Source organism: Bactrocera dorsalis, chromosome 3, assembly GCF_023373825.1.
Source record: "Bactrocera dorsalis isolate Fly_Bdor chromosome 3, ASM2337382v1, whole genome shotgun sequence".
NCBI lineage: Eukaryota > Metazoa > Arthropoda > Insecta > Diptera > Tephritidae > Bactrocera > Bactrocera dorsalis.
The window spans coordinates 46,239,228-46,261,379 of NC_064305.1; the positions used below are offsets into that span (position 1 = coordinate 46,239,228).

The 22,152-nt window shown below is 35.0% G+C and overlaps 1 protein-coding gene and 1 long non-coding RNA gene across 2 annotated transcripts; one reads left to right on the forward strand and one right to left on the reverse strand.

Annotated features, from left to right (window-relative positions):
- Positions 1 to 15,469: 15,469 nt before the first annotated feature.
- LOC125777218 (uncharacterized) lies at positions 15,470 to 19,368 on the reverse strand. The gene is made up of 2 exons (XR_007422176.1): positions 19,228 to 19,368; positions 15,470 to 19,147 (listed from the first exon to the last, which is right to left on the reverse strand). It is a non-coding gene; the product is annotated as an uncharacterized LOC125777218 (long non-coding RNA).
- On the forward strand, positions 19,081 to 21,966 carry LOC125777171 (uncharacterized). The gene is made up of 4 exons (XM_049451437.1): positions 19,081 to 20,505; positions 20,579 to 20,763; positions 20,844 to 21,026; positions 21,110 to 21,966. Exons 1-4 carry the CDS (start codon positions 20,493 to 20,495, stop codon positions 21,356 to 21,358), a joined length of 630 nt encoding a protein of 209 aa, XP_049307394.1. The 5' UTR covers positions 19,081 to 20,492; the 3' UTR covers positions 21,359 to 21,966.
- The last annotated feature ends 186 nt before the right edge of the window (positions 21,967 to 22,152 follow it).

Consider the following 22,152-nt stretch of genomic DNA (forward strand, 5'->3'; position numbering starts at 1 on the left):
GGATGTCATCTTGAATATTCCATTCGGTTGTCATGTCAAACAATTTTTGAAAAGACGACCGAATTGAAGACACATTAACGGCATTCCATGCATTATATAAAAAACATATTGCGTCTTTCAAGCTGATGTTTATCAAAGCTTCGTCTATAGGCTACGATGTGACCTAAAAGACTTGTAGTTCATTTTCGGAAGCCTTATGACATTCTGTTCCATGGGCTGTATAACAGCAGTACAATTCGGAGGATGACACAGTACCAATATTTGACCATCAGTACACTTTAACTCTCCTTCTTTGGGGTGACAGAGAGCATTATCTATAAGTAAAATGGCTTTTTCGGGAAGATTTTCGACACGAAGAAACTCTTTTACCTCCAGTTTGAAGAAATTTAAAATTAATAACATACTTCTTTAATTCTTGATTTTTAATTTTTTTTTAATACGAACTATTGTTGATCTATGCACTTGAAAACTTTTCGCTAAGGAATTGATAGAATATCCTGCACTTATTTTTTTTTAATGTGAACTTTCTCTTTTATTGTTAGCAACGTAAATTTTTTTCCTTGCCATTATGAAATCGCACGACACAAAACGTCAGTTAAAACTGATTCAAATCTCCATAAACGCACACCCGTAAGAGTTACAAGAAGTCATCAGCAAAAGAAACGGGCCTTTTTAGAAATGTATTCGAACTAAGGAACCGTTAACAAAATCAACAAGGTCTTGTCGCAAGTATCGAGGTCAAATTTTTTGGATGTCGCAAGTACTGAGTACATAATGTAAAATATTTCTTTGTTGTAAGAATCTTGGTGTCGCAAGTATCGAAATAAATCAATGAAATTTTGTGAAGTCAAAGAAAAATGTTCGTGCTATATTATACACATTTTTTTATGGTCTTTTTGTTTAAATAATAATTTACAATTTACATAATTTTTAAGCAATTTAAATGTTTTAAGTGTTCTTCACACTAAAAAAAATTAAAAGTATGTGACACAACGCGGAAAATATTCGCTTTTATTAATCTGCAAAGTTTTTTTTTAATGTGTTTAACAAAAAATAGTATTATTTAAACAAATGGACTGTTATAACTCAATGAAAATTTTGTCAAACCTTACTGCTGGTGGGGGGAAATGAAAGTCTTTTCTTGAGTGAAAAATCTTTCATTCTAATTGTATATATATATTTGTAAGCCTTATATACTATTTTGAAGTCTTATTTATCCAATTAAATATATGTATGTGTATGTACGGCATAGGGTTGTTTTTAATTACAATGCCAGCTAAGAGCGGTTAAAAAACTAGTGAAACAGTAGGGGTATTCTCTTGCTCTTGCAAAAACCGAAAGAAAAATGTTCGTGCTATATTATACACATTTTTTTATGGTCTTTTTGTTTAAATAATAATTTACAATTTACATAATTTTTAAGCAATTTAAATGTTTTAAGTGTTCTTCACACTAAAAAAAATTAAAAGTATGTGACACAACGCGGAAAATATTCGCTTTTATTAATCTGCAAAGTTTTTTTTTAATGTGTTTAACAAAAAATAGTATTATTTAAACAAATGGACTGTTATAACTCAATGAAAATTTTGTCAAACCTTACTGCTGGTGGGGGGAAATGAAAGTCTTTTCTTGAGTGAAAAATCTTTCATTCTAATTGTATATATATATTCGTAAGCCTTATATACTATTTTGAAGTCTTATTTATCCAATTAAATATATGTATGTGTATGTACGGCATAGGGTTGTTTTTAATTACAATGCCAGCTAAGAGCGGTTAAAAAACTAGTGAAACAGTAGGGGTATTCTCTTGCTCTTGCAAAAACCGGTGCACGGTGCAAGCATTGCAAATTTACAACGGCACAACAACAAACACACGCAGAAAAATATTTGCAAGGGCTGTGAAATATGTCAGACCAAAACCCGTGTATATTAGCGTGCAATGTCACGCAAAAATAAAATTGCAACCCTGTTGTAGTTGCCATTTTACATAAAGACATATTACGTCGTTAAACTGTTGAGAAAGGTAAATTTTAATTACATTTTATAATTTCTATTTAAATTATAAAGTTTTGTTACAGTTTTTTTGTTAAAAATGCATGCAGAAGGTGCGCCAATTCACAATAGCCATGCACAATAGTCATTTACAATAAATTGACTGAATCAGTCGCTCATATATCACTAGATTCTGCAATGGGTGCTCTCGTGCCCTTGTATATTTCGGTGTAGTATTTTTGCAATCTGCAATCTTGCAAGAGCAAGAGAATACCCCTAGTAAGTTGAAAAGTAGTGAAAAAAGTTACATTGCCATAGGCCGCGTGAAGATTCTAACCACTTTTCCCCTCAAACGTACGTATACATGTGATCATACATCTTTGTTGCGCTCATTCAGCAGTGTCATATAAAGAAGTATATCTGTCCTGCTCTAATATCCCCAATCGACGGTTGATGCAGGGTTGCATTTTTTGATTCCTAGTTTAAAAATTTCTTAAAATTTAAAAGAAAACTTTTTAATTTTTAAATTATTAACATAAAATTGTAATTTATTGTAATTAAATATCTTAATGCTAACATTGTGTAAATAAAAATATATTTAATTAAAAAAAAAAATAATTTCATCTGAAAAAAGATTATAAAAGACAAATACCTGAAATAAAACAAAGGTTATTAAAACCTGAAAATAAATAATAATTACATTGAGTTTGTAATATCTAAAAGAAAAAGAAAGATTAATTGTTGAAAAATCTCAAGCGTTTTTGAGAAGCGATAATACAAAACTTGGGAATGCGCGAATAAAGTGAAAAATACCTAATTGCCTGTCGAGATTTACGATAAAAATTAAGACGCGTGCGTTCGACTCGATGGTTCTGATCCAATAGCAGTTCTTTATTTCTTAAACTAATTGCTAAGCCTAAATCTTAAAACTAACGGCTTAAACTAGTGGTAAAATAAATATGTATCAATAAGGGGTAAGTATAATAATCTTCAACTTTTCTTTCAATATTGTAACAGATTATGGTAATAGATTAAGGTGAGTATATTTAACATTGTTAGGGTAAGTATTTTATAATAGATTTTCTTAACTTAATTTATAACAATTCAATATTTCATAATTTTTATAATTCAATATTTTATAATTCATTTATTATTTTTATTTTAGGTATAAATTTGTAGATATGTCGCTTGACGCAACACCGGCCACCTTGACAGGATCAATTTCCTTCAACCTCCATTGGAAGCAAGGCCAGCTTGTGAATGGGACGCTTAATTGTGCCCGCCTTAGTCGCCACGTCTGCGACTCGCACCTTGCCGTCTTGCCCTTCGACGGTGGCGACGACGCGGCCGAGTACCCACTGCTGTGGCGGCACGTTGTCCTCGTGGACGAGGACGAGGTCTTTGAGCTGCAGATTGCGAGTGGGGTGCAGCCACTTGTTGCGTTCCTGAAGGCCTGTCAGATATTTTTTGGACCACTGTCGCCAAAACTGTTGCTTGAGAGAGCAAACAAGTTGCCATCTCTCGCAACAACGAACCGGATCCACTGGCACCTTCTCTGGGGGTAAAGCCCGCAGGGAGCATCCTATTAGTAGATGCGCTGGGGTTAGTGCCTCGCCGTCGTTGGGGTCCTGGCTCAACGGTGTTAGGGGCCGAGAATTGAGGATGGCCTCCACTTCTGCCAGTAGGGTTGACAATTCCTCTGCGGTCAGTAGCGCGTTGCCGATTACGCGAACGACGTGATGCTTGGCGGACTTCACCGCGGCTTCCCATAACCCGCCGAAGTGCGGCGCCCGCGGTGGTATAAAGGTGAAGCTGCACCCTTCGTCTGCTGCGAATCTCTGCAGTTCTGGGCCCATTGCTAGAAACGCCTCCTTCAATTCGCGCAGCTTGCGATCGGCGCCGACGAAATTGGTGGCGTTGTCGCTGAATATCTTCGTCGGGATTCCTCGGCGTCCAATGAACCTTTTTAGGGCGAGAATAAACGAATTAGTTGACAGGTCTGAAACTAATTCTAAATGTACTGATTTGGACGTAAAACAAACGAAAACTGCAATATATGTTTTTACGGGTGGTCGACCGCGTATTTTTAAAGTTGTGTATATCGGACCACAAAAATCTACGCCACATATAAGAAAGGGCCGTAGTGCTCGAAGTCTTTCGACTGGCAAATTTCCCATTATTTGGTTTTGCAACTTCGGCTTGTAATGAAAACAATGTATACAGTTTCTTACGGTTCTACTGCAAGCTGCTCGGGCATTAATTAGCCATATGCGTTCTCGAAGAAGCGCAACCAACGCTTTAGCCCCAGCGTGGTGATTTCGAATATGCAGGAACCGTAAATACGTTATAACGAAGTGCGAACTTTTATTTAATAAAAGCGGAAATTTGGCATCGTATGGGAGAGGTGCATTTAATAAGCGACCTCCTACTCGGATTAGTTTTAACGACAGCGACTTATCCGAGTACTCGTGCAAAAACGGGTTGAGTTTTTGCAAGTTTGCGGGTAGGGTGGTGCCTTTATGCAATTTTTGAATAACATCCGAAAATTCTGAATGTTGGACCACCTGTGCAATTTTTAGAAAGCTCAAGTTTAGCTCTTCTGAAGTCAGATCTTGGCCCCTGGAGGAATTTGGTGGTCGCCTGATCCATCGTAATATATATGCGACCACACGAAGCAATTTTTTATGAGAAGAGAATTTTTCAATGAGGTCCAATATTGAATTTTTCTCAGCAGTCGAAATTAATGTAAATGTGGTTTTCTTCTTCTCTAATGCTTCGTCTTCTGGTGAGAGCTGGAAGTGGTTATTAATTGGCCATAATGCAGGGTCTTCTAGGAGGAACTGTGGACCGCCAAACCATATTGAATTATTCAATTCATCCACGTTACAACCCCGAGACACTTGATCCGCAGGATTTTGTTTCGTTGGCACATGTCGCCAATGTACTTTTTCAGTCAACTCTTGGATTTCGGACACTCTGTTTGCGACGAAGGTTTGTAGTGAAGATGGATGTGTTTTAATCCAATGTAAAACGATTTCAGAGTCTGTCCAAAATGTAATATTTTCGAAATGTCGACTCAACATGGGCGCTACTCTTGACCATAATTTCGAAAGAAGATGTGCTGCCGAGAGCTCAAGACGCGGAAGAGATTTGGTCTTCAGCGGAGCCACTCTAGACTTTGCAGTAAGCAGCATGCATTTAATACCACTAGCAGATTGGCTTCGTATGTATATGCAGCATCCGTACGCCCTTATTGAGGCGTCGGTGAAACCATGTATTTGGCAGATGGCACTCGACTCAACGTTTACGTAACGAGGAATGCTTATAGATGAGAGCTGCATTAGGTTGGCTTTAAAGTTCTGCCAGCTAGTGTCAAGGCGCAATGGAATCGACTCATCCCAATCTAGTTTTTGGATCCAAAGCTCTTGCAATAAGATTTTTGCTTTGGTAACTAGTGGGGCTAGTAATCCAAGAGGATCGAAAAGGCGAGCAGAAACTGACAATATGTTACGTTTAGTGGCTCGCAGATCATTAAAATTGTCATCTAAAACAAATCGAAACAAATCCTCTTTCGGCAACCAATGGATTCCTAACGTTTTAGTGGAACTTTTGTCATTGAAGCTTAATGACTTTTCAGTGCAATCACTGTCGAAAAATTTAGGGTGGTTCGAAAACCACTTCGTTAAGGAGAATCCTGCCGAGTTTAATATTTTAATTACCTCACTTCTCAAAAGCTCTAGAGACTCAAAACTTTCGGACCCTGTTAATAAATCATCAACATAAAAGTCTCTTTTGATGGCCAATGAACCGAGTGGGTATTTCATTGTATTGGCATCACTGAGCATTTGCAAACACCGTGTTGCGAGAGATGGAGCAGGCGCAGTGCCGTATGTTACGGTGTTGAGACGAAAAATTTTAATTTGCTCAGAAGGATGCTCTCTCCACACAATAAGCTGGCAATTTCTGTCTTCTTCATGCATAATTATTTGACGGTACATTTTAGTAATGTCCGCTGTTAATGCATACTTATGTAAGCGAAAACGAAGAAGAGTTGAGTATAACTCTTCTTGGATGGTTGGACCTACCATCAAAAGTTCATTCAACGCTATTTGAGTTGAAGATCGACTCGAAGCATCAAATATAACACGTAGTTTGGTTGTTGTGCTCTCGGGCCTTAAAACGCATTGATGCGGAATGAAGTAGTGTGGCTCACTCGGGATCTTATTGTTCGTTGGGCTCATGTGACCCAATGCTCTATATTCATTCATAAAGTCCAGATACATTTTGCGAAGTTCTGGATCTTTTAATGTCCTTCTCTCCAGGGCCTGAAACCGCCAAACTGCGGTTTCATATGAGTGACCGAGTAACTTACGGTCAGCTTTAAAGGGCATTCTGACTTGAAGCCGTCCTGAAGGCAATACTTGAGTAGTATTAACGAAAAAGTTTTCACACTGTTGTTGCTCTGGTGTGAATTTGATGCCATTTGATTCTGAAGGTAATTCTTCTAGAGCCCAAAATTTTTGGACTACTGAATCGATTGACGTTAAGTCTTCTTCAGCTTGGCATAATGTGCTATGTAATCTGGGAGGAGAACTTATATTACTGGCGTATTTGCCAGATACAATCCATCCTAAAAGGGTTTTCTGAAGAGTTGGTTGGTTAGGACCATTTTTAATTTGACCAACAGCCAAAAGATCGAAAAATGTTTCAGCACCCAATAGGATATCCACTTTTTTAGATTTGTGGAATTCTGGGTCCGCCAATTCAATATTGTGCGGAATTTGCCAGCCATTAACATTGATGTTATGGTCTGGATGATTTGCCGAAATGCATCGCATTACCCAGAATTCCGCCGAAAATTCAAAATTATTTAACCGCGACTTGATAAACGCGCTTAGTTTAGACCCCACTTTTGTATTGGAATTGCCAATTCCTATTACACTTAATGTTTTATGCTGACGTCGAATCCGCAACTTTTGTGCCAAGTCCTCCGTCATAAAGTTGACCTGGGAGCCTGAGTCCAGCAAGGCTCTCGCAGGCAGGTAATCTCCGCAGCTGGTCCTCACTAGAATTACTGCTGTTGCCAACATGACCCGATCCGGCATACTGGCTGTATGCATGGCATGTGTGGTTGATGGTTGCGGATGAGGTACAGCGGGGAAGGACAATGGATACTGGTGCAACAGCGAGTGATGGGATCGATTGCATATACGGCAACGATCCGCTCTGCATTTGGAAACCGTGTGACCCTTACGCAAACAATTTATGCATAAGGGCACCGATTTCACGAACTCGAACCTCTGCTGCACCGGAAGCGCTTTGAAGGTGGGGCAGGCAGTCAAATGGTGATCCCTCGATTTGCACTGTTGGCAAAGAGGCTGCCTCGTATTTGCAGCAACTAGCGCCGATTTGGTCCTATCCATATGTTGTTGCTTTCCATGATGCGCACTGCTTGTAGGTATGGGCTTCGTCCTAGAGTGTGATGCTCCTTCCGCTGACAGCTGCTGGTATCTCCTATTTAGGGTGGCTTCACAGTCCTTCCACAGTGGCAGTTTGTCATAGTCCAGCGCTTCTTCCCATTTGGATCGGGTGGCAGGGTCAACCTTTGTCATTACAATATGTATGATTATTGCGTTCGTTATTTGTTCTTCATCGCCCAGCGATAGCAATGAATCATATACCGCGGACACTTCGTCAATCATTGAACGCAGGGAAGGCGCAGAAGGCTTTGGGATTGTTGGCAGCTCAAAAAGTTTGGATATTGTATTGAAAAATATCAAACATTTATTATCGTAAACTTTTTTGAGACTTGCCAACGCTTTCGGATAAATTTCATCCGACATCTGAAACGCTTTAACTGTTCCCAAAGCCTCTCCAGATAGACAATTAACCAAATGGTTAAATTTTTCAATATCTGGTGTTTAAAATGTATACTCGATACATATATTAAATAAAAACATCCGGTTTATGGTTTATACATTTGGGATTTTAACCATTTTATTTAGATTTAAATTTATTGATTTTATTATGTAATATTAAATAAATATGACATCGACGGGCGAGGCGGCGACACTCCAATCCCGGGAGCGATTTGTCACTGTTGGCGATCGAATGGGCACGGATCGTAGTTGAATTCCTCAATTGGGGAAAAATAGCGTGAGGCGTTATCGCGGCGCAGTGTCTCAGCGGAAGTTGATGGTCGAAAAGTATATAATGAATTGTGTTCGCTATCCTTTTTCCCATCCTTTTTGTTGAGTGGCTACAGGTGTGGTGAGTTGTGTTGATGTGGTGCCATCAGATGTGTTGTATTAAGCTGTCTTGCTAGGGTGCGCCAGTTTTTCCCAGGTACAGTGAGGTGTACATGCGGGGAGATGCTTAAGTTATTTAAACATACTGGGCCCCCTAGGCAAATTTTTTGCCTAGTATTACGTATATGATGTTCAATGTATTTCGGCGGGAATTGGTGTTTGAAATAAGTAACTTCAATATGTATGAACGGGTCATATTGAAATTCCCTTCATATTTTATGACTTGGCGACTTGAATTATTTTTAATCTCGTTTATATATATTTTTATTGGCGGTTATTGACAATTTCTGTAATGACGGCTTCTTATTTGTGGTTTTATTTAAAATTTCTTTACCATCGGCTTGGTAAACTAACTGTTTTTTAGGTGCCTTTCCTGTGTTATTGGTTTATAAAGGATAGTGACTCCACGCCTGGCTCAGATATGGCCAGAATGGGTACTCCTTTGCCCTGGAGTTAGGGCTGTGACAATAGAGGGATCTTGCGAGAGAGTGGCCGGTAATTGCGAACGGCTTCATTAGAATTCTAATTTTTTTAAATGGGATGTTCAAGCTTTGCAACAGATTCTCACCAACTACCCTTATGAGGAGCGCTTAAGAAGATGCAATAATAGCGACCTTAGCTATTTGTAAATGTAGGTGCGTCACTGTATCGCATTGGGAGTATGGTGATCCCTTAACTTGCTTTTGCGATTCTATTTATTTGAAAATTTAAGCCTCTTGAGGCACTTTTGTTATTTTTTATGTTGTTATATATGTATGCACTATTTGGCGTTTAGTAGCCCGCCACCGCTCTAGGATATGTTCAGAATTGTTTTTTTTTTTTCATTATTGGCAAAAGCCATCCTGCGGGGCCGAAAAGTTGTATGCGTTTTTAATATAGGAGGAAGTATCTCTATATCTCGAAATTTCCTTAATTGTGAATTAAGGTATTTGTTTTTATGATACTCAACTTGAGTTGGTATGGTGGTGACTAGTTCTGTGACTAGTCCATTTTGTGCTTCGCTGTGCAGCGTTTGAGATTTTTGTGCCTTTGAGCAGCATGGTGTCTCTTGGCAATTTTTAGTATTTTGTGTTTCAGGATTTGCTTTTGCAATTAAATCTGTGGTTCTTTGTGTATAAGAGCTTCTTTGGGGTGAGCTAGGAAATGTGCTGTAGTGAAGCATCGAATGGTGTCTTTTGTGACAATACAAGCAGTTGAATTTGCTTTTGCAATTTTTAAGATTATGTGTATGGGACAAGCAGTTTGTACAGAGTCTTTTTGACTTGACAAAGTTGTTCCTTTCGTTAATATTTAAGTTTTTAAAGCTCTGGCAAGATATAAGTTTATGCCCTCTTTTACATAGTTCGCATGACGCATGTTTTTTCTGTTCGGATGTGAACGATTGCGTTTTGTAAAAGTTTTTGTTTGAATTGATTTTGTTACTAACTTGGGGTCTATTAAAGCTTTCATTCTGGTCGTGTTTGTTCTTAACTTTGAGTATTTTTTCTTCTAACCTTTCCGCAATTTCATATTGGGTGGTGAGAAAATCTTTCATTTGTTGCCACGTTGGGCACTTTTTTCGTGATGGGAGCGATCGCTCCCATAGAAGTAACGACTTTTCTGGTAATGCGGCGGTGCAAATATTAACCAGAATTGGGTCCCAGCTGTCTGTGGGAATATTAAGTGTCGATAGAACCGACAAACAATTTGAAACAGTGGATTCTAGGTTGATGAATTCCACACTTGTTCCTTTCTTAATTTTTGGCAAGCTCATTAGTGTCGTTACTTGTTTATCGACCAGTATTCTATTGTTTTCGTATCTTGCTTTTAGAGCTTCCCAAGCCAAATTGAAATTGTCGTCATTTAATGCGAACTGTTTAACTATTTCGCCTGCTTGACCTTTAGTTTTGTATCTGAGGTGATACAATTTTTGCGCTTGTGATAATTGAGGATGGTTTATGTACACGGCCGTGAACATGTCCCGGAAGGACGGTCATTCTTCATAACCTCCGTAAAAGGTTTCTGTGTCACAAGCGGGCAACTCGAGTTGGATGCCTGAACTTGTCTCTTGATATTGTTGCATTTGTGGCAGCTCTACTCTCGGATGTGGAGTAGGTGCAATTGCTTTTAATAGCTTTAATTGATCGGAGATCATAGCTTTCGTTTCTTCATATTGGTCAAGGCAGTTTTCGTAAATATCGTAAGCCGATGATTTAAAATTTTGTGGCAGATCTGAATCGTCAGAATCTACAATGGCATCATGAGCCGCTTGGAGACGAGTCCAGAAATTTTCAAGATTTTGGCTTTTTATTTCTAATAATGATTCAGAGTTTTCTTGAATCGGTAAAGAGGCAAATCTAGTGCAGTATCTTAAAAAACTGTCACTTTCTGAAATGAATTTAACAACCTGTTTTGAGCGTGTAGCTCCTGCAGGTGTATTTTGATTTTTATCAACTTTCATCATTTTTTTTTATATTAAGATATTTGTCAAAACGAATTAAGTTTTCCTCGTTGCAAACTGATTTATGTATATGAACCGGTACAGTATAATAAACTGTATACTCTTTTATGTAAATAAGAGTTTGTTTTTTATTTATTTATATTTTAGTTTGAAAATATGTTTAATTTTATTTATTTATTTATTATTGTTATGTCTTTCCTAAAACCGCACTTTTAATTTATTATATTTTTTATGTCCTTATGTAGGTATGTAGTTGCACCCTAATGATTGGACTTGTATGTACGTGTTGTTGTGCAATTGAGAGCTAGTTGAAGAGATCAATGTGCTTTGTACATATGTATGCACGAATTGTTCGTGCTAATGTATATGTAGAGAAATAGAATATGCTGATTATTTTGTTTTGCAATCCTACTTGTTTTTGTTTGACCGAGAACAAGGGATTTTGCCGAATAGTTGCCAATGTGGACTTTGAATATAGTTTTTATAGGATTGTAGATGTACCAATAATATATTTACATATGTGTATATAGTGTGTATAAACTTTTTTATATTTTGTGATACTGATTTTTTTTGTATTCGCCCAAAATAACGTATTTTGTGAATTTAATTGCCGTTCCGTTTAGTTATTTACGGAAATTACGAGAACTTTTTCTTTGAGAATTAAGTAAAATTTAATTATTTGATATGTCGTACCCAGTGTAGGGTATGCTATCACAGGCTGTTTCTATCCCATATGATTATATGTGAAATAAATGTATACATACATATGTTCGCACTAGGAAGAGAGCGCGAAAGTGAAGTGGGAAAATGTGCAGGTATGCTTCCTTATGCACTTTGTAAATAAACTTATCTTATTTTTGTTTTGTAATATACTTGACAGATTGTATGCCTTTTGTTTTGTTTTGTACTTATTTTTTCGCAAAGGTGAGAGAGCGAGAAACGGAATGGAAAAAATGTATTCTCCTTTATTAAAAAGTTACATATGTATGTTCTTATGAATTTATGTATATAAATAAAATATGTTTGTATGTGCTAAATACTTTATATATGGTGTGTCAATAAGCATATATGTATGTATGTATGTTATTATTTAGATTTGTTTGTTGATAATGATGGTTGTGTTTTTACTGTTTTTGCTTTTGCTTATTTGTTTAAGCTGCTTACTGTTTTCTTTTTTTCCAGCAAAAGAGTTATTGCAATAATAGGCAAAAAATTATTATTTAGTTATATACGTATATATGTATATAATGCCAGATGGTTTCAGGGTTTCCCCAAAATTAAACTCGAAATGTTTGTTAACCGAATTTACTAATCAATGGAATCGTTATTTCATCGTTAATTGTATAACTACCAATTTTACATACATATATGCATAATAATGTTATAGTAGAACAGAATAACTTTAGTTTTGTAGGGTAAACGATTTGTATAGTATGCCTGTTCGTTTTTTTTTCCAATTCCTCTGCTTATGCATCCATCTGCTTGCTGTTGGGTAAATTTGTGTTGTTGCATTTAGGTAAATTTAGCCCGCGCCCGGTTATTAGTTTTTGTTTGATTTTAGGTTTCGCGCCCGAATAGTGTTTTTTTTTTTTTATTTATGTTTTGTCTTTTTAGTTTGGGAGTTTCCAGCACCGATTGTTTTTGTTTTTTGGAACGAAATTAATTTCCTTTTTGTTGTTTATACTTTGTAATGGTAACTAATTGTCATTTCTGTTTTGGTTTTTGATATGGGTTTACTGCACTGTTTTGTTTTTGCACTGCACACTTTTATTTGGTTGCTTTTTTGTTTGTTATATACATACGTATGTACATATTGTTCGCCACTGCACTTTATTGAACTGCACTGTTTTTTGTTTTTTCTGTCTTTTTTTTCCTTGTTTTAAGTTTTCGCGCGTTTGTTTGTTTGCTGGAACTATTTCGTATATTTTGGTTCCCTAATCACCGCAGTTTTTGTTATTGCATATACTTGTATACATTTTGTTTTTTTTGATGAGTCACTGCACTTGATTTTTTGTTTTTTAATCTTCGCACTTTTTTGTTTGTTTGTCTATTTGTTGTATACATATGTATGTTACAAATGTATGTAAAGTTATAACTTTTGTCACTTCAACTCACTTGTTTCGTTTTATTTTATTTATAAGTGTTATAGAAGCACTGTTTATGTCACCACACTTTTCTTCTGTTTTTTTTTTCTTTTTTAGATTTTAGATTTCTTTAAAAATCCATTAGTGCCTTTCTGTTAGGCTCGAAGGACCATGTTTAAAATGTATACTCGATACATATATTAAATAAAAACATCCGGTTTATGGTTTATACATTTGGGATTTTAACCATTTTATTTAGATTTAAATTTATTGATTTTATTATGTAATATTAAATAAATATGACATCGACGGGCGAGGCGGCGACACTCCAATCCCGGGAGCGATTTGTCACTGTTGGCGATCGAATGGGCACGGATCGTAGTTGAATTCCTCAATTGGGGAAAAATAGCGTGAGGCGTTATCGCGGCGCAGTGTCTCAGCGAAAGTTGATGGTCGAAAAGTATATATTGAATTGTGTTCGCTATCCTTTTTCCCATCCTTTTTGTTGAGTGGCTACAGGTGTGGTGAGTTGTGTTGATGTGGTGCCATCAGATGTGTTGTATTAAGCTGTCTTGCTAGGGTGCGCCAGTTTTTCCCAGGTACAGTGAGGTGTACATGCGGGGAGATGCGTAAGTCATTTAAACATCTGGGATATTTGGATCATTATGAACCAAGCTCTCAAACAAACTCATAAAGTTTTTAAATTCTGAATATTCTCCCTTGAATTTCGGCAAATTCATTTTAGGGAGCCTTGAGCTGTGAGAAGCTACAAAAGATGTTTCGGCAAGTGAAGTTCTATTTTTCGCTAAAATTGATTTTATTATGGACTTCGTTTCAACGATTATGTCCTCTAACTCCCCTCGGGCCATGTCGTCTTCATCAATTTCTTCAATCTTTGATTGGCACTTCATTAATTTTTCACTATGTGAATTTAATATATCTAGACGACATTCCAATTCGATTGGATCTAAAGACATTGTCTTTTCAAGAAGGCCCGTTTTAATGCGCAAAATACTACTCTTCGCAACCGTTCTTTGACGTCTTAACGATTTTAAGTCCGTCAATTCCTTACTTGGAGACAGGCTTGCGAGAGTTGGCTTTGGCTTGCTCATTTTGCTTGTTTAAATTAAATTTCCGAAAAAAGACTATAACGGTTGGCAACAGATCTCCCAAATATACGAAAGCCAAACTAATCGCAATAAAAGTTGGCAACAAATATATTTGGAATCGGTGACGAAAAACGAAAAAAAATAATATCGATTCTCAAGTATCGAAAGCCAAACCGATAAATGCGCAAAATGAGCAATAGCACAAAAAAGTTATTTAATCGGAAAATGTCCGAACGAAAATCGACAAAAATTGCGAAAAAACGACCGATAATTGCAAACGCGGATCGAAAAAATTGCGAAAAACGAGAAAATTTAATTTTGCAATTAATAATTTTATCACCTTTATTTCAAAATAAAGGGCTACCGCAAATCCCAAAATCCCTTATTCACTTGAATTCGTATATGTCTGAGCATATATTAAGATATGTATATATATATGTATATGTTTGTATAATAAATACAAGGCAATATAATATAAAGTGAAAAGGGAGAGCCAAAAACTGAAAGTGTGCACTTTGTTGTTTATTTGAATTTTCGTTTGTTTGCACCACTTTCAATAATCCGCACTCGTTACCTGGTGCGTCGGCTGTTTGCCGGCGCTTACGTCCCTTTTGCAGAGAATGCAGCGGCAGCTCATTCCCACGACGGCAGCGACGTTGATGGTAGCAGCGGCTTGCTGGCAGCGGCGACGAAGGCAGCAGCGGTTTGATGGCAGCAGCGGTGCGATAACAGCGAATGATGGCAGCAGCGATTAATGGTAGCAGCGACTGATGCAGCAGCAAGTGATGGTAGCAGCGATGTGATAGAGTTGACGTAGCAAAATTGGACACTTGGCGGCACTATATAGTTACGGGATTTGGTAGCGGCACTGGAAGCGGTAAGTATTTAATAGTGGTACTTCACTCTTACGGCTCAAAAAACGGTATTTGGTTGCGGTAGTTTTTAACGGAACTTCACGGTTTTTTTTGTCATACGGCACTTTTACACAATGTATATGTAATTTTAATTTTTCTTTTTTTTTTTTTTTTACTTTTAGCCGAGACTATTTCAAATCACTTTGTGTAATTAACGTGAAACACACTGTACCGCACCTTCTCCACGTCACGTATACGCGTATTTATGTATGTATGTATATGTAGGTATTCTATTTTATCACTTCCTATGTTCCTTTTTTAAAGATTTGCCGCTGTACATGTCACTTTAACGTTGTATACATACATATATGTAAGTAGATATGGCTGTATATATTTTTAAATATATTTTTCTTCTTTAGCCTTTTTTCGTATATGCACATATATTTTCCACTGTGTTTAACACTTTCACTCTTTTCTATCTTTTTATTTAAAAACTTCTTTAATTTTTATGTTTTATTTATTTATTTATTTTTTGTTTTGTATGTACTTTGGTACCACTGCACTACACGTTTTTGCTTTGTGTTTTCTTTGTATATAAGTATGTGATGTTGTTATTTCTTTGTTTTTTTTGTTTCAGGTTTTTTCAGGTTTAATTTGTTTTCACAAATATGTATATTTGCGTTTATATTTTGCCACTATATCTTCACGTGTTCACGTACATATGTAAGTATTAAATACTTTTCCGCCACTTTTTTCACTCTTGTTTTGTGTTTTATATTTTATGTTTTATGATTATTTTTCCTTTATTTTTTTCTTATTATTTAGGTCACTTCCACTATATATATGTATGAATTATATACATATATAGGTATGTATATCTATGTATATGTATTTTAGTTAACTATTATTATTTTTTTTTTTTATTTCTTTGCTTCACTTCACTTTACCGAAGACCGAAAACCGAACGATTGACAGGCAATTAGAAACGATAATGTTTAATTAAACCGAAAACGAAAGTCAAATAAAAAATTCTTAGATCACGCACTAAGTCCCTGCTCGGGCGCCATGAAAAATCTCAAGCGTTTTTGAGAAGCGATAATACAAAACTTGGGAATGCGCGAATAAAGTGAAAAATACCTAATTGCCTGTCGAGATTTACGATAAAAATTAAGACGCGTGCGTTCGACTCGATGGTTCTGATCCAATAGCAGTTCTTTATTTCTTAAACTAATTGCTAAGCCTAAATCTTAAAACTAACGGCTTAAACTAGTGGTAAAATAAATATGTATCAATAAGGGGTAAGTATAATAATCTTCAACTTTTCTTTCAATATTGTAACAGATTATGGTAATAGATTAAGGTGAGTATATTTAACATTGTTAGGGTAAGTATTTTATAATAGATTTTCTTAACTTAATTTATAACAATTCAATATTTCATAATTTTTATAATTCAATATTTTATAATTCATTTATTATTTTTATTTTAGGTATAAATTTGTAGATATGTCGCTTGACGCAACAATTGTATAAAATGATAATAATATCTGAAAGAAAAGATTAATATTATCTGAAAAAATAAAATATTGTTGCAAAAGTAGTATTTAGTTGTATTTGGATATGCATCCCTTATTATGAACAATAGCTGTAGGTATATGGAATAGCATTTGTCTTGTTGTAGACATCTGGCGCCGCGGCTGTCTGCTTGTCTAAGCAATAGCTGCATTTGGCGCCGTATGTTCTGGTAATTTCCAGACGCAATATTCTAGAAGGACACGTCGGCATCAGCGAGAAGTGCGTGGGTATATAAGCCGTGGCAGCGCCAACGTAATCAATCAGTGCTAAGAGTAAACTGTTATAGTGTAGACAAGTTGTAAAATAAAGAGTTGTTGAATTGAATTAAACAGTTTTGGTTTTATTCGTCAATCCAGAGATACGAACCTAGCAAAGTCAACTAGCAAGCAGTAAAAATCGTAACAATATATTAAATACAAATAGAATTTACTCTGAAAGCAAAGATTAATTAAATAAAAATAATAATAACATCTGATTGTGCAGGCCTCCTTAAACATACATATTGAGCCCTAACCGTCAAAAAGACGTAAGCGCCAAAAACAAATTATACAGGGGAAGATTTTTTTTTTAAATCTTAGGTTTAGGAAGAAGTAGTGCAGTGGAATTGAGTATGTATGCACTGCTACTTCTTAACTATACATTGTATTTATTTTTTTTTTCATATATTTCCAAGATAACGGGTATTAATGTCGCTTACGTCTTTTTTGCTGTCATGCTGGATAGCTACTAATTTATGTTTTGGCGGTTATGCCCAATGATATTAGTAAAAAATCTTTGTTCTGTTTTTAATTTTTTTAATTTTTCAAATTTTTTCGTGTACAAAAATTAACCTTAAATTCATTAGTGTCAATAAAAAATAAAATTAATATGAAAAATACTTTAGAGTACAGAATTAATTTTAACTGCAAACTTATATAAATAATAATAGTTTTTAAACTTTAATTGAATAGTTTTAAAAATAATTGGCTTACTAAAAAATACTAATTGTCTACTTGATCAGTTTCAGGTAGAACATCTTTAATAATTTCATCGTATTTTAAATTTAAAAATTCGCTGTGAAATCTTGTAGGTATTGTGTTTTTATCACATATTGTTTTTAGATCTTTGTATTTTTTTGAAGAAATTTTTAATAAATTATCATATAAACGTAGAGGTCCATTAAAGAATTATTTCGTCTTGATCTTGCAATGGAGTTAAGATCGTATTCTTCAATTTTGGAATCGTCAAAATATCCGTACTTAAGTTTCATGATAGGATTATTTTTTTCTAACGAAGCAGAACGTAATTTTGGAAAAGAGATTTTAATTGAAGTTGGAAACATAGTTTGAGAAAATGTTTTCCAATCTTTGAAATCAGAATTATTCATTATAACGCATTTATAATTTTCGGGATTAGTTCTTGCTTTTGAAATCATGGTATACCATTCACTAGGGGCCCAAATAGTTTATCGTGAGTAAATGCCTCAATAGTGCTGTGTATAGAGTCAACTGGCATCATAGTATGCCCAGGTAACAAATACGTAATTTTTATGTTAAATTGTAAGAAAAAATACTAATGTGGAAAGCATAGCTTTATTCCGATTTTGACTAGCACAGCTGTCACAGTAAAGACTTACTGAAGAGTGAGTTCTTCTTTCGTCGACAATTTTCAAATACTCAAAGACCACAGTGGAAATTTCATTAGATCCTCTTTTTCCGTCAGCTTCTCCCCACAAAAAACAATAACCATTTCTAGTGTCATTTTCATACACGCTTTCATTATAGTATGCATACTTTCGAGAATAAAATAATGTCATGCTTTTTCCATGGGGTGTATTTAAAACCTTTTGGAGATCAAAGCTAGCACATAGGAAGAACGAATTGGCTTTACTTTGTTTTTGATCCTCGAAAAAGATTTCTTTACACTTATCTTTGTTTCTTATGTGTGTCTGGTATTCTTCAGTTTGCTTTAAATGGTTTTGTGTTTCGCTGTCCAGGTTTTTGTAATTTTCACAAGTTACGCATTTGTCAAGTGAAAACCGATATGAAAACTATTTGTAAAAACATTTCGGAAGACTCTTAAGGATAACAGTGACGACTCCTGATTAATATTATTTAAATGCTTGGTATATCAATCATATAATCCTTTTGTATTGTGAAATTCTTGAGGAAGATACAGCTTGTTACTTTTATTACGACAATAATGCTAGGGAACTGCTGGCAATTGTTCAATAAATGACTTTAAAAGTGCAACCTTGGACTCGTATTATGAGGCGTAGATTTTTTTTTCCTCACTAAAACTTTTCAAACCACTCGCATTGTTTCTAGCCAATCTTAACTTTTTTTCCGATATGTGAAGCGTTTTCAGCAAAAACTGTTGGCACACTTTAATAGTATTATCATTCTAATTAATGGCATAATTATATGTATATTGCCTTCTGTTACTATCATCTCTTCGTCTTCGGACGGATAACCGTGTTATACACGAAAGGAGCCAGTCTTTTTGTCTAATTTTGTTGCCGAAGCCCCAAAAATGTTCATTTATTGCTAACCGATCTGACTCGGTGAACTTATCATCACAAAGATTTCCACACTTTTTATTTATACAAGGATTCGGCTGAACACTAGTATCACGTTGTTTTTTATTTTGTAATCTCTTAGGTAATATTCTTTTGTTTCTGTAACCTCTTTTGCACATGTCTCTTCTTCAATATCATTTTTGGATTCTGTTTGTGAATAAGTTTTTTGCTCAGAAGAATGATTAGAATCAGTATCGCTGTATGGAACAAGACCATTTTTGAATGCAATCTGAAACAAAGTTTTACAACACCAAAATATAAAATGAAATTTATCGAAATATATTTACAAAAACAACCCAGTGCACTTACCACTTGTTGACACAATTCCATATTGCACAATCACTGATAAAAAGTAAAATATTTTGCGATTTTGCCGCTAATCAAAACTAATATGTTGAATCGAAAAAAGACGTAAGCACCACTTCGTTGTAACAAAATATGTAAACAAACGAAATATGTACATACGTCTAAATTGTTTTAGCTGTAAAATCATAACGGTTCATTTTATAGCTATGGTATTTTGTGAGATGATGCGAATGATCAAAAACTATCGATTTTTATCAAAAAACAAAAATCGATAATCATGGTGCTTACGTCTTTTTGGCGGTTAGGGCTAGATATGTATGTATTTATTTTTGTGTATTATATGGACTCCACAGCTCATTTTCAAGTTATACACAATTTTTCCACATACATACTTACTTAACAATTGATTATTGCTTGTGATGATATCGCTGATTTTGCTTTTTCCAATTCATTCGGATTTCCAATGCTATAAAAACAAATGAAGTAATTATTTGCAAATTATTTAAAAAAAAAATCACATAAAATTCACTTACTTACCTTCTTGTTGTACGAGCCTCCTTTACGATGGTACGAGCACCAATGGCATGTGTCTTTCAATCGTTTTTTTATTACCCTTTTTGGGATTTTCTTTTGACACCATTGATAATTATGTTTTCTCCTTCGCACTCATTCAAATAAATCAAGAAATGAAAGAAACTTTTCTTCATCGCATTTAGGTAAACAAAAAATAACCGGAAAATGTGCGTTGGTGTTAGTGCATAGAGAAAAAATGTGTAGTTGTATTGAAATATTTGACACAAGAGGGTAGCCGTGGTTGGCAAGGGAAGTGCTCGACTAACCGTGCGATTCTGTAACTTGAGACAGTCTCAAGTCTCTAAATTTGAGATTTTGAGTTAGAGACAATTTTTGAGACTTGAGACGATTTTGCTATTCTGTAAGTGACAGTCACTAAAAATTTGCGAGTCTCTCAACTGAAAACGAACAGGTCTGAACATCTGTCACATTTCATTATTTAGAGATGTATGTAAAACCTGAATGAAAAAAGACTGTCGATAACAAATATTAAATTATCTTTAATGCAGTGAAAAAGGTTAACTACCAATTAAAATAAAAATAAAATATTGTACTTGAAATATTATAGAGCTAAAATTTATGTGAAATTGATTTTTTTCTACTTTTACCTGATTGAGTTTTGTATAAAACATAGACACCAACAATCGATTATTATCTGTGATGATCTCTATAAGTGAATTGTCAATACATTCAAAATGGAAAACAGAGGTAAGTAAACGTTAAATTAAAGATTTGCTGTTATATTCTTTTACTTTTCTATAATTAACTGTTGCATTTCTAGAATCCTTGCGTACAACAAAGGAGCAAATTGAATGCTACTTAGCATTTCTGGAGCTTCACCCTCAAATGAAGCTCCACAAGAATGATCCTACGCAGCCCAAAAGGTTAGAAGAGCTGTGGATCGAGCTTGCCCAACAGCTAAACGCTCTAAAGGATCCATCGCGTTCGCCTACCAAATGGAAGGAGGTAAATCTTTACATGTACATTTATATACTTATACATATACATATATTTCAATTGTAATAAATATCTTTTTTATTTTACAGTGTTTAAACCATTGGAAAAATCAAATCAGATCGAGGGCAAGAAAGGCGAAGGTAAGCAGAATATTAACTGGTGGAGGACCAATGAAAGATATTCAGTCCTCCGAGTTGGAAGAACGGGCGATAGAAGCCTTAGGGAGGACCGTTGTTGATGGACTGCCTGATGTCCCAACAATTGGAGTGGAGGTATGATTAAAAAATATTTGCGTATAATATGTTTATAAATACATTTATATAAAATGGAATGATATTTTCTTTTTTTCGTTTAGAACGACATTATAATAAATATGGATCCGCAGAGTCCTTTAGTATGTGAAATGCCATCTACATCACGTTCACGAAGGCAGACTTCGCAAGAAATGTTTGCGGATATGGTGGCTGCAATGCAGAGGAGGAGTGAAGAAGAAGCAAAATTCAGAGAAACATCGCAACAATGCTTCGAAAAAGTTGCTGAATCTTTAAATAATATGGCAAGTGCTATTGTAAAGCTATCAGAAGCTGTTCTAAAAAAAAATTAAAAAAAATTGTGCTTAAATTAAGAAAATATTTTTAAGTTCCTATTAATGTATATAATTTCATTTCATTTCATTTCATTTAAATACACACCAAAGAATATGTTTAAGTTAAGAAAGTATTTTTAAGTTCCTCTTAATGTATATAATGTAAATACACACCAAAGAATATGTTTAAGTTAAGAAAATATTTTTAAGTTCCTATTAATGTATATAATGTACATACATACATATAAAAGAAGACTGAATAAGTTAAATTTTTTTATGTTCCTATTAATTATTATTATTAACATACATATAAAAGACTGAATAAATGAATCTATTAATTTTTTGTGAAAATATAAATGAAAGATTTATTTGTAAAGATATGTATTTACAAAGATTGTGTGAGAGAATTTAAGCAGTTACGTCATGCATGTATTCCTGCATTGTAATACTGATTTGTTTGAGCTGGAGAATTATCATTGAAGGAAGAGCATTCAAAATTTCAATATCGATTTCATCGAAGTCACAAATACCATGTTTTTGCAAAATGTTGTGGAAAATTGAGCAAGTATAAACTAAGAACGCAGCGTTTGAAGGTGTATACCTCAGTACTCGCTCTTTAGAAAGGCAACGGAAACGAGACTTTAAAACACCAAAGGTTCTTTCAATTATGTTCCTGGCCTTTATATGGATTCTGTTATAAAGAACTTCATTTGGTGCAGATGGGTTTGATATAGGAGTCAAAAGCCATGGCTCTAGTGGATATCCTGAGTCACCTAGAAGTCACTTAAATGAACCAGAAACATGTTACCTTA

What these genes read in the sequence shown, in the direction of transcription:
- LOC125777171 (XM_049451437.1), top strand. An exon ending in CGCCTACCAAATGGAAGGAG is followed by an intron (nt 20,764 to 20,843) that starts GTAAATCTTTAC and finishes TTTATTTTACAG; the next exon opens with TGTTTAAACCATTGGAAAAA. An exon ending in TCCCAACAATTGGAGTGGAG is followed by an intron (nt 21,027 to 21,109) that starts GTATGATTAAAA and finishes TTTTTCGTTTAG; the next exon opens with AACGACATTATAATAAATAT.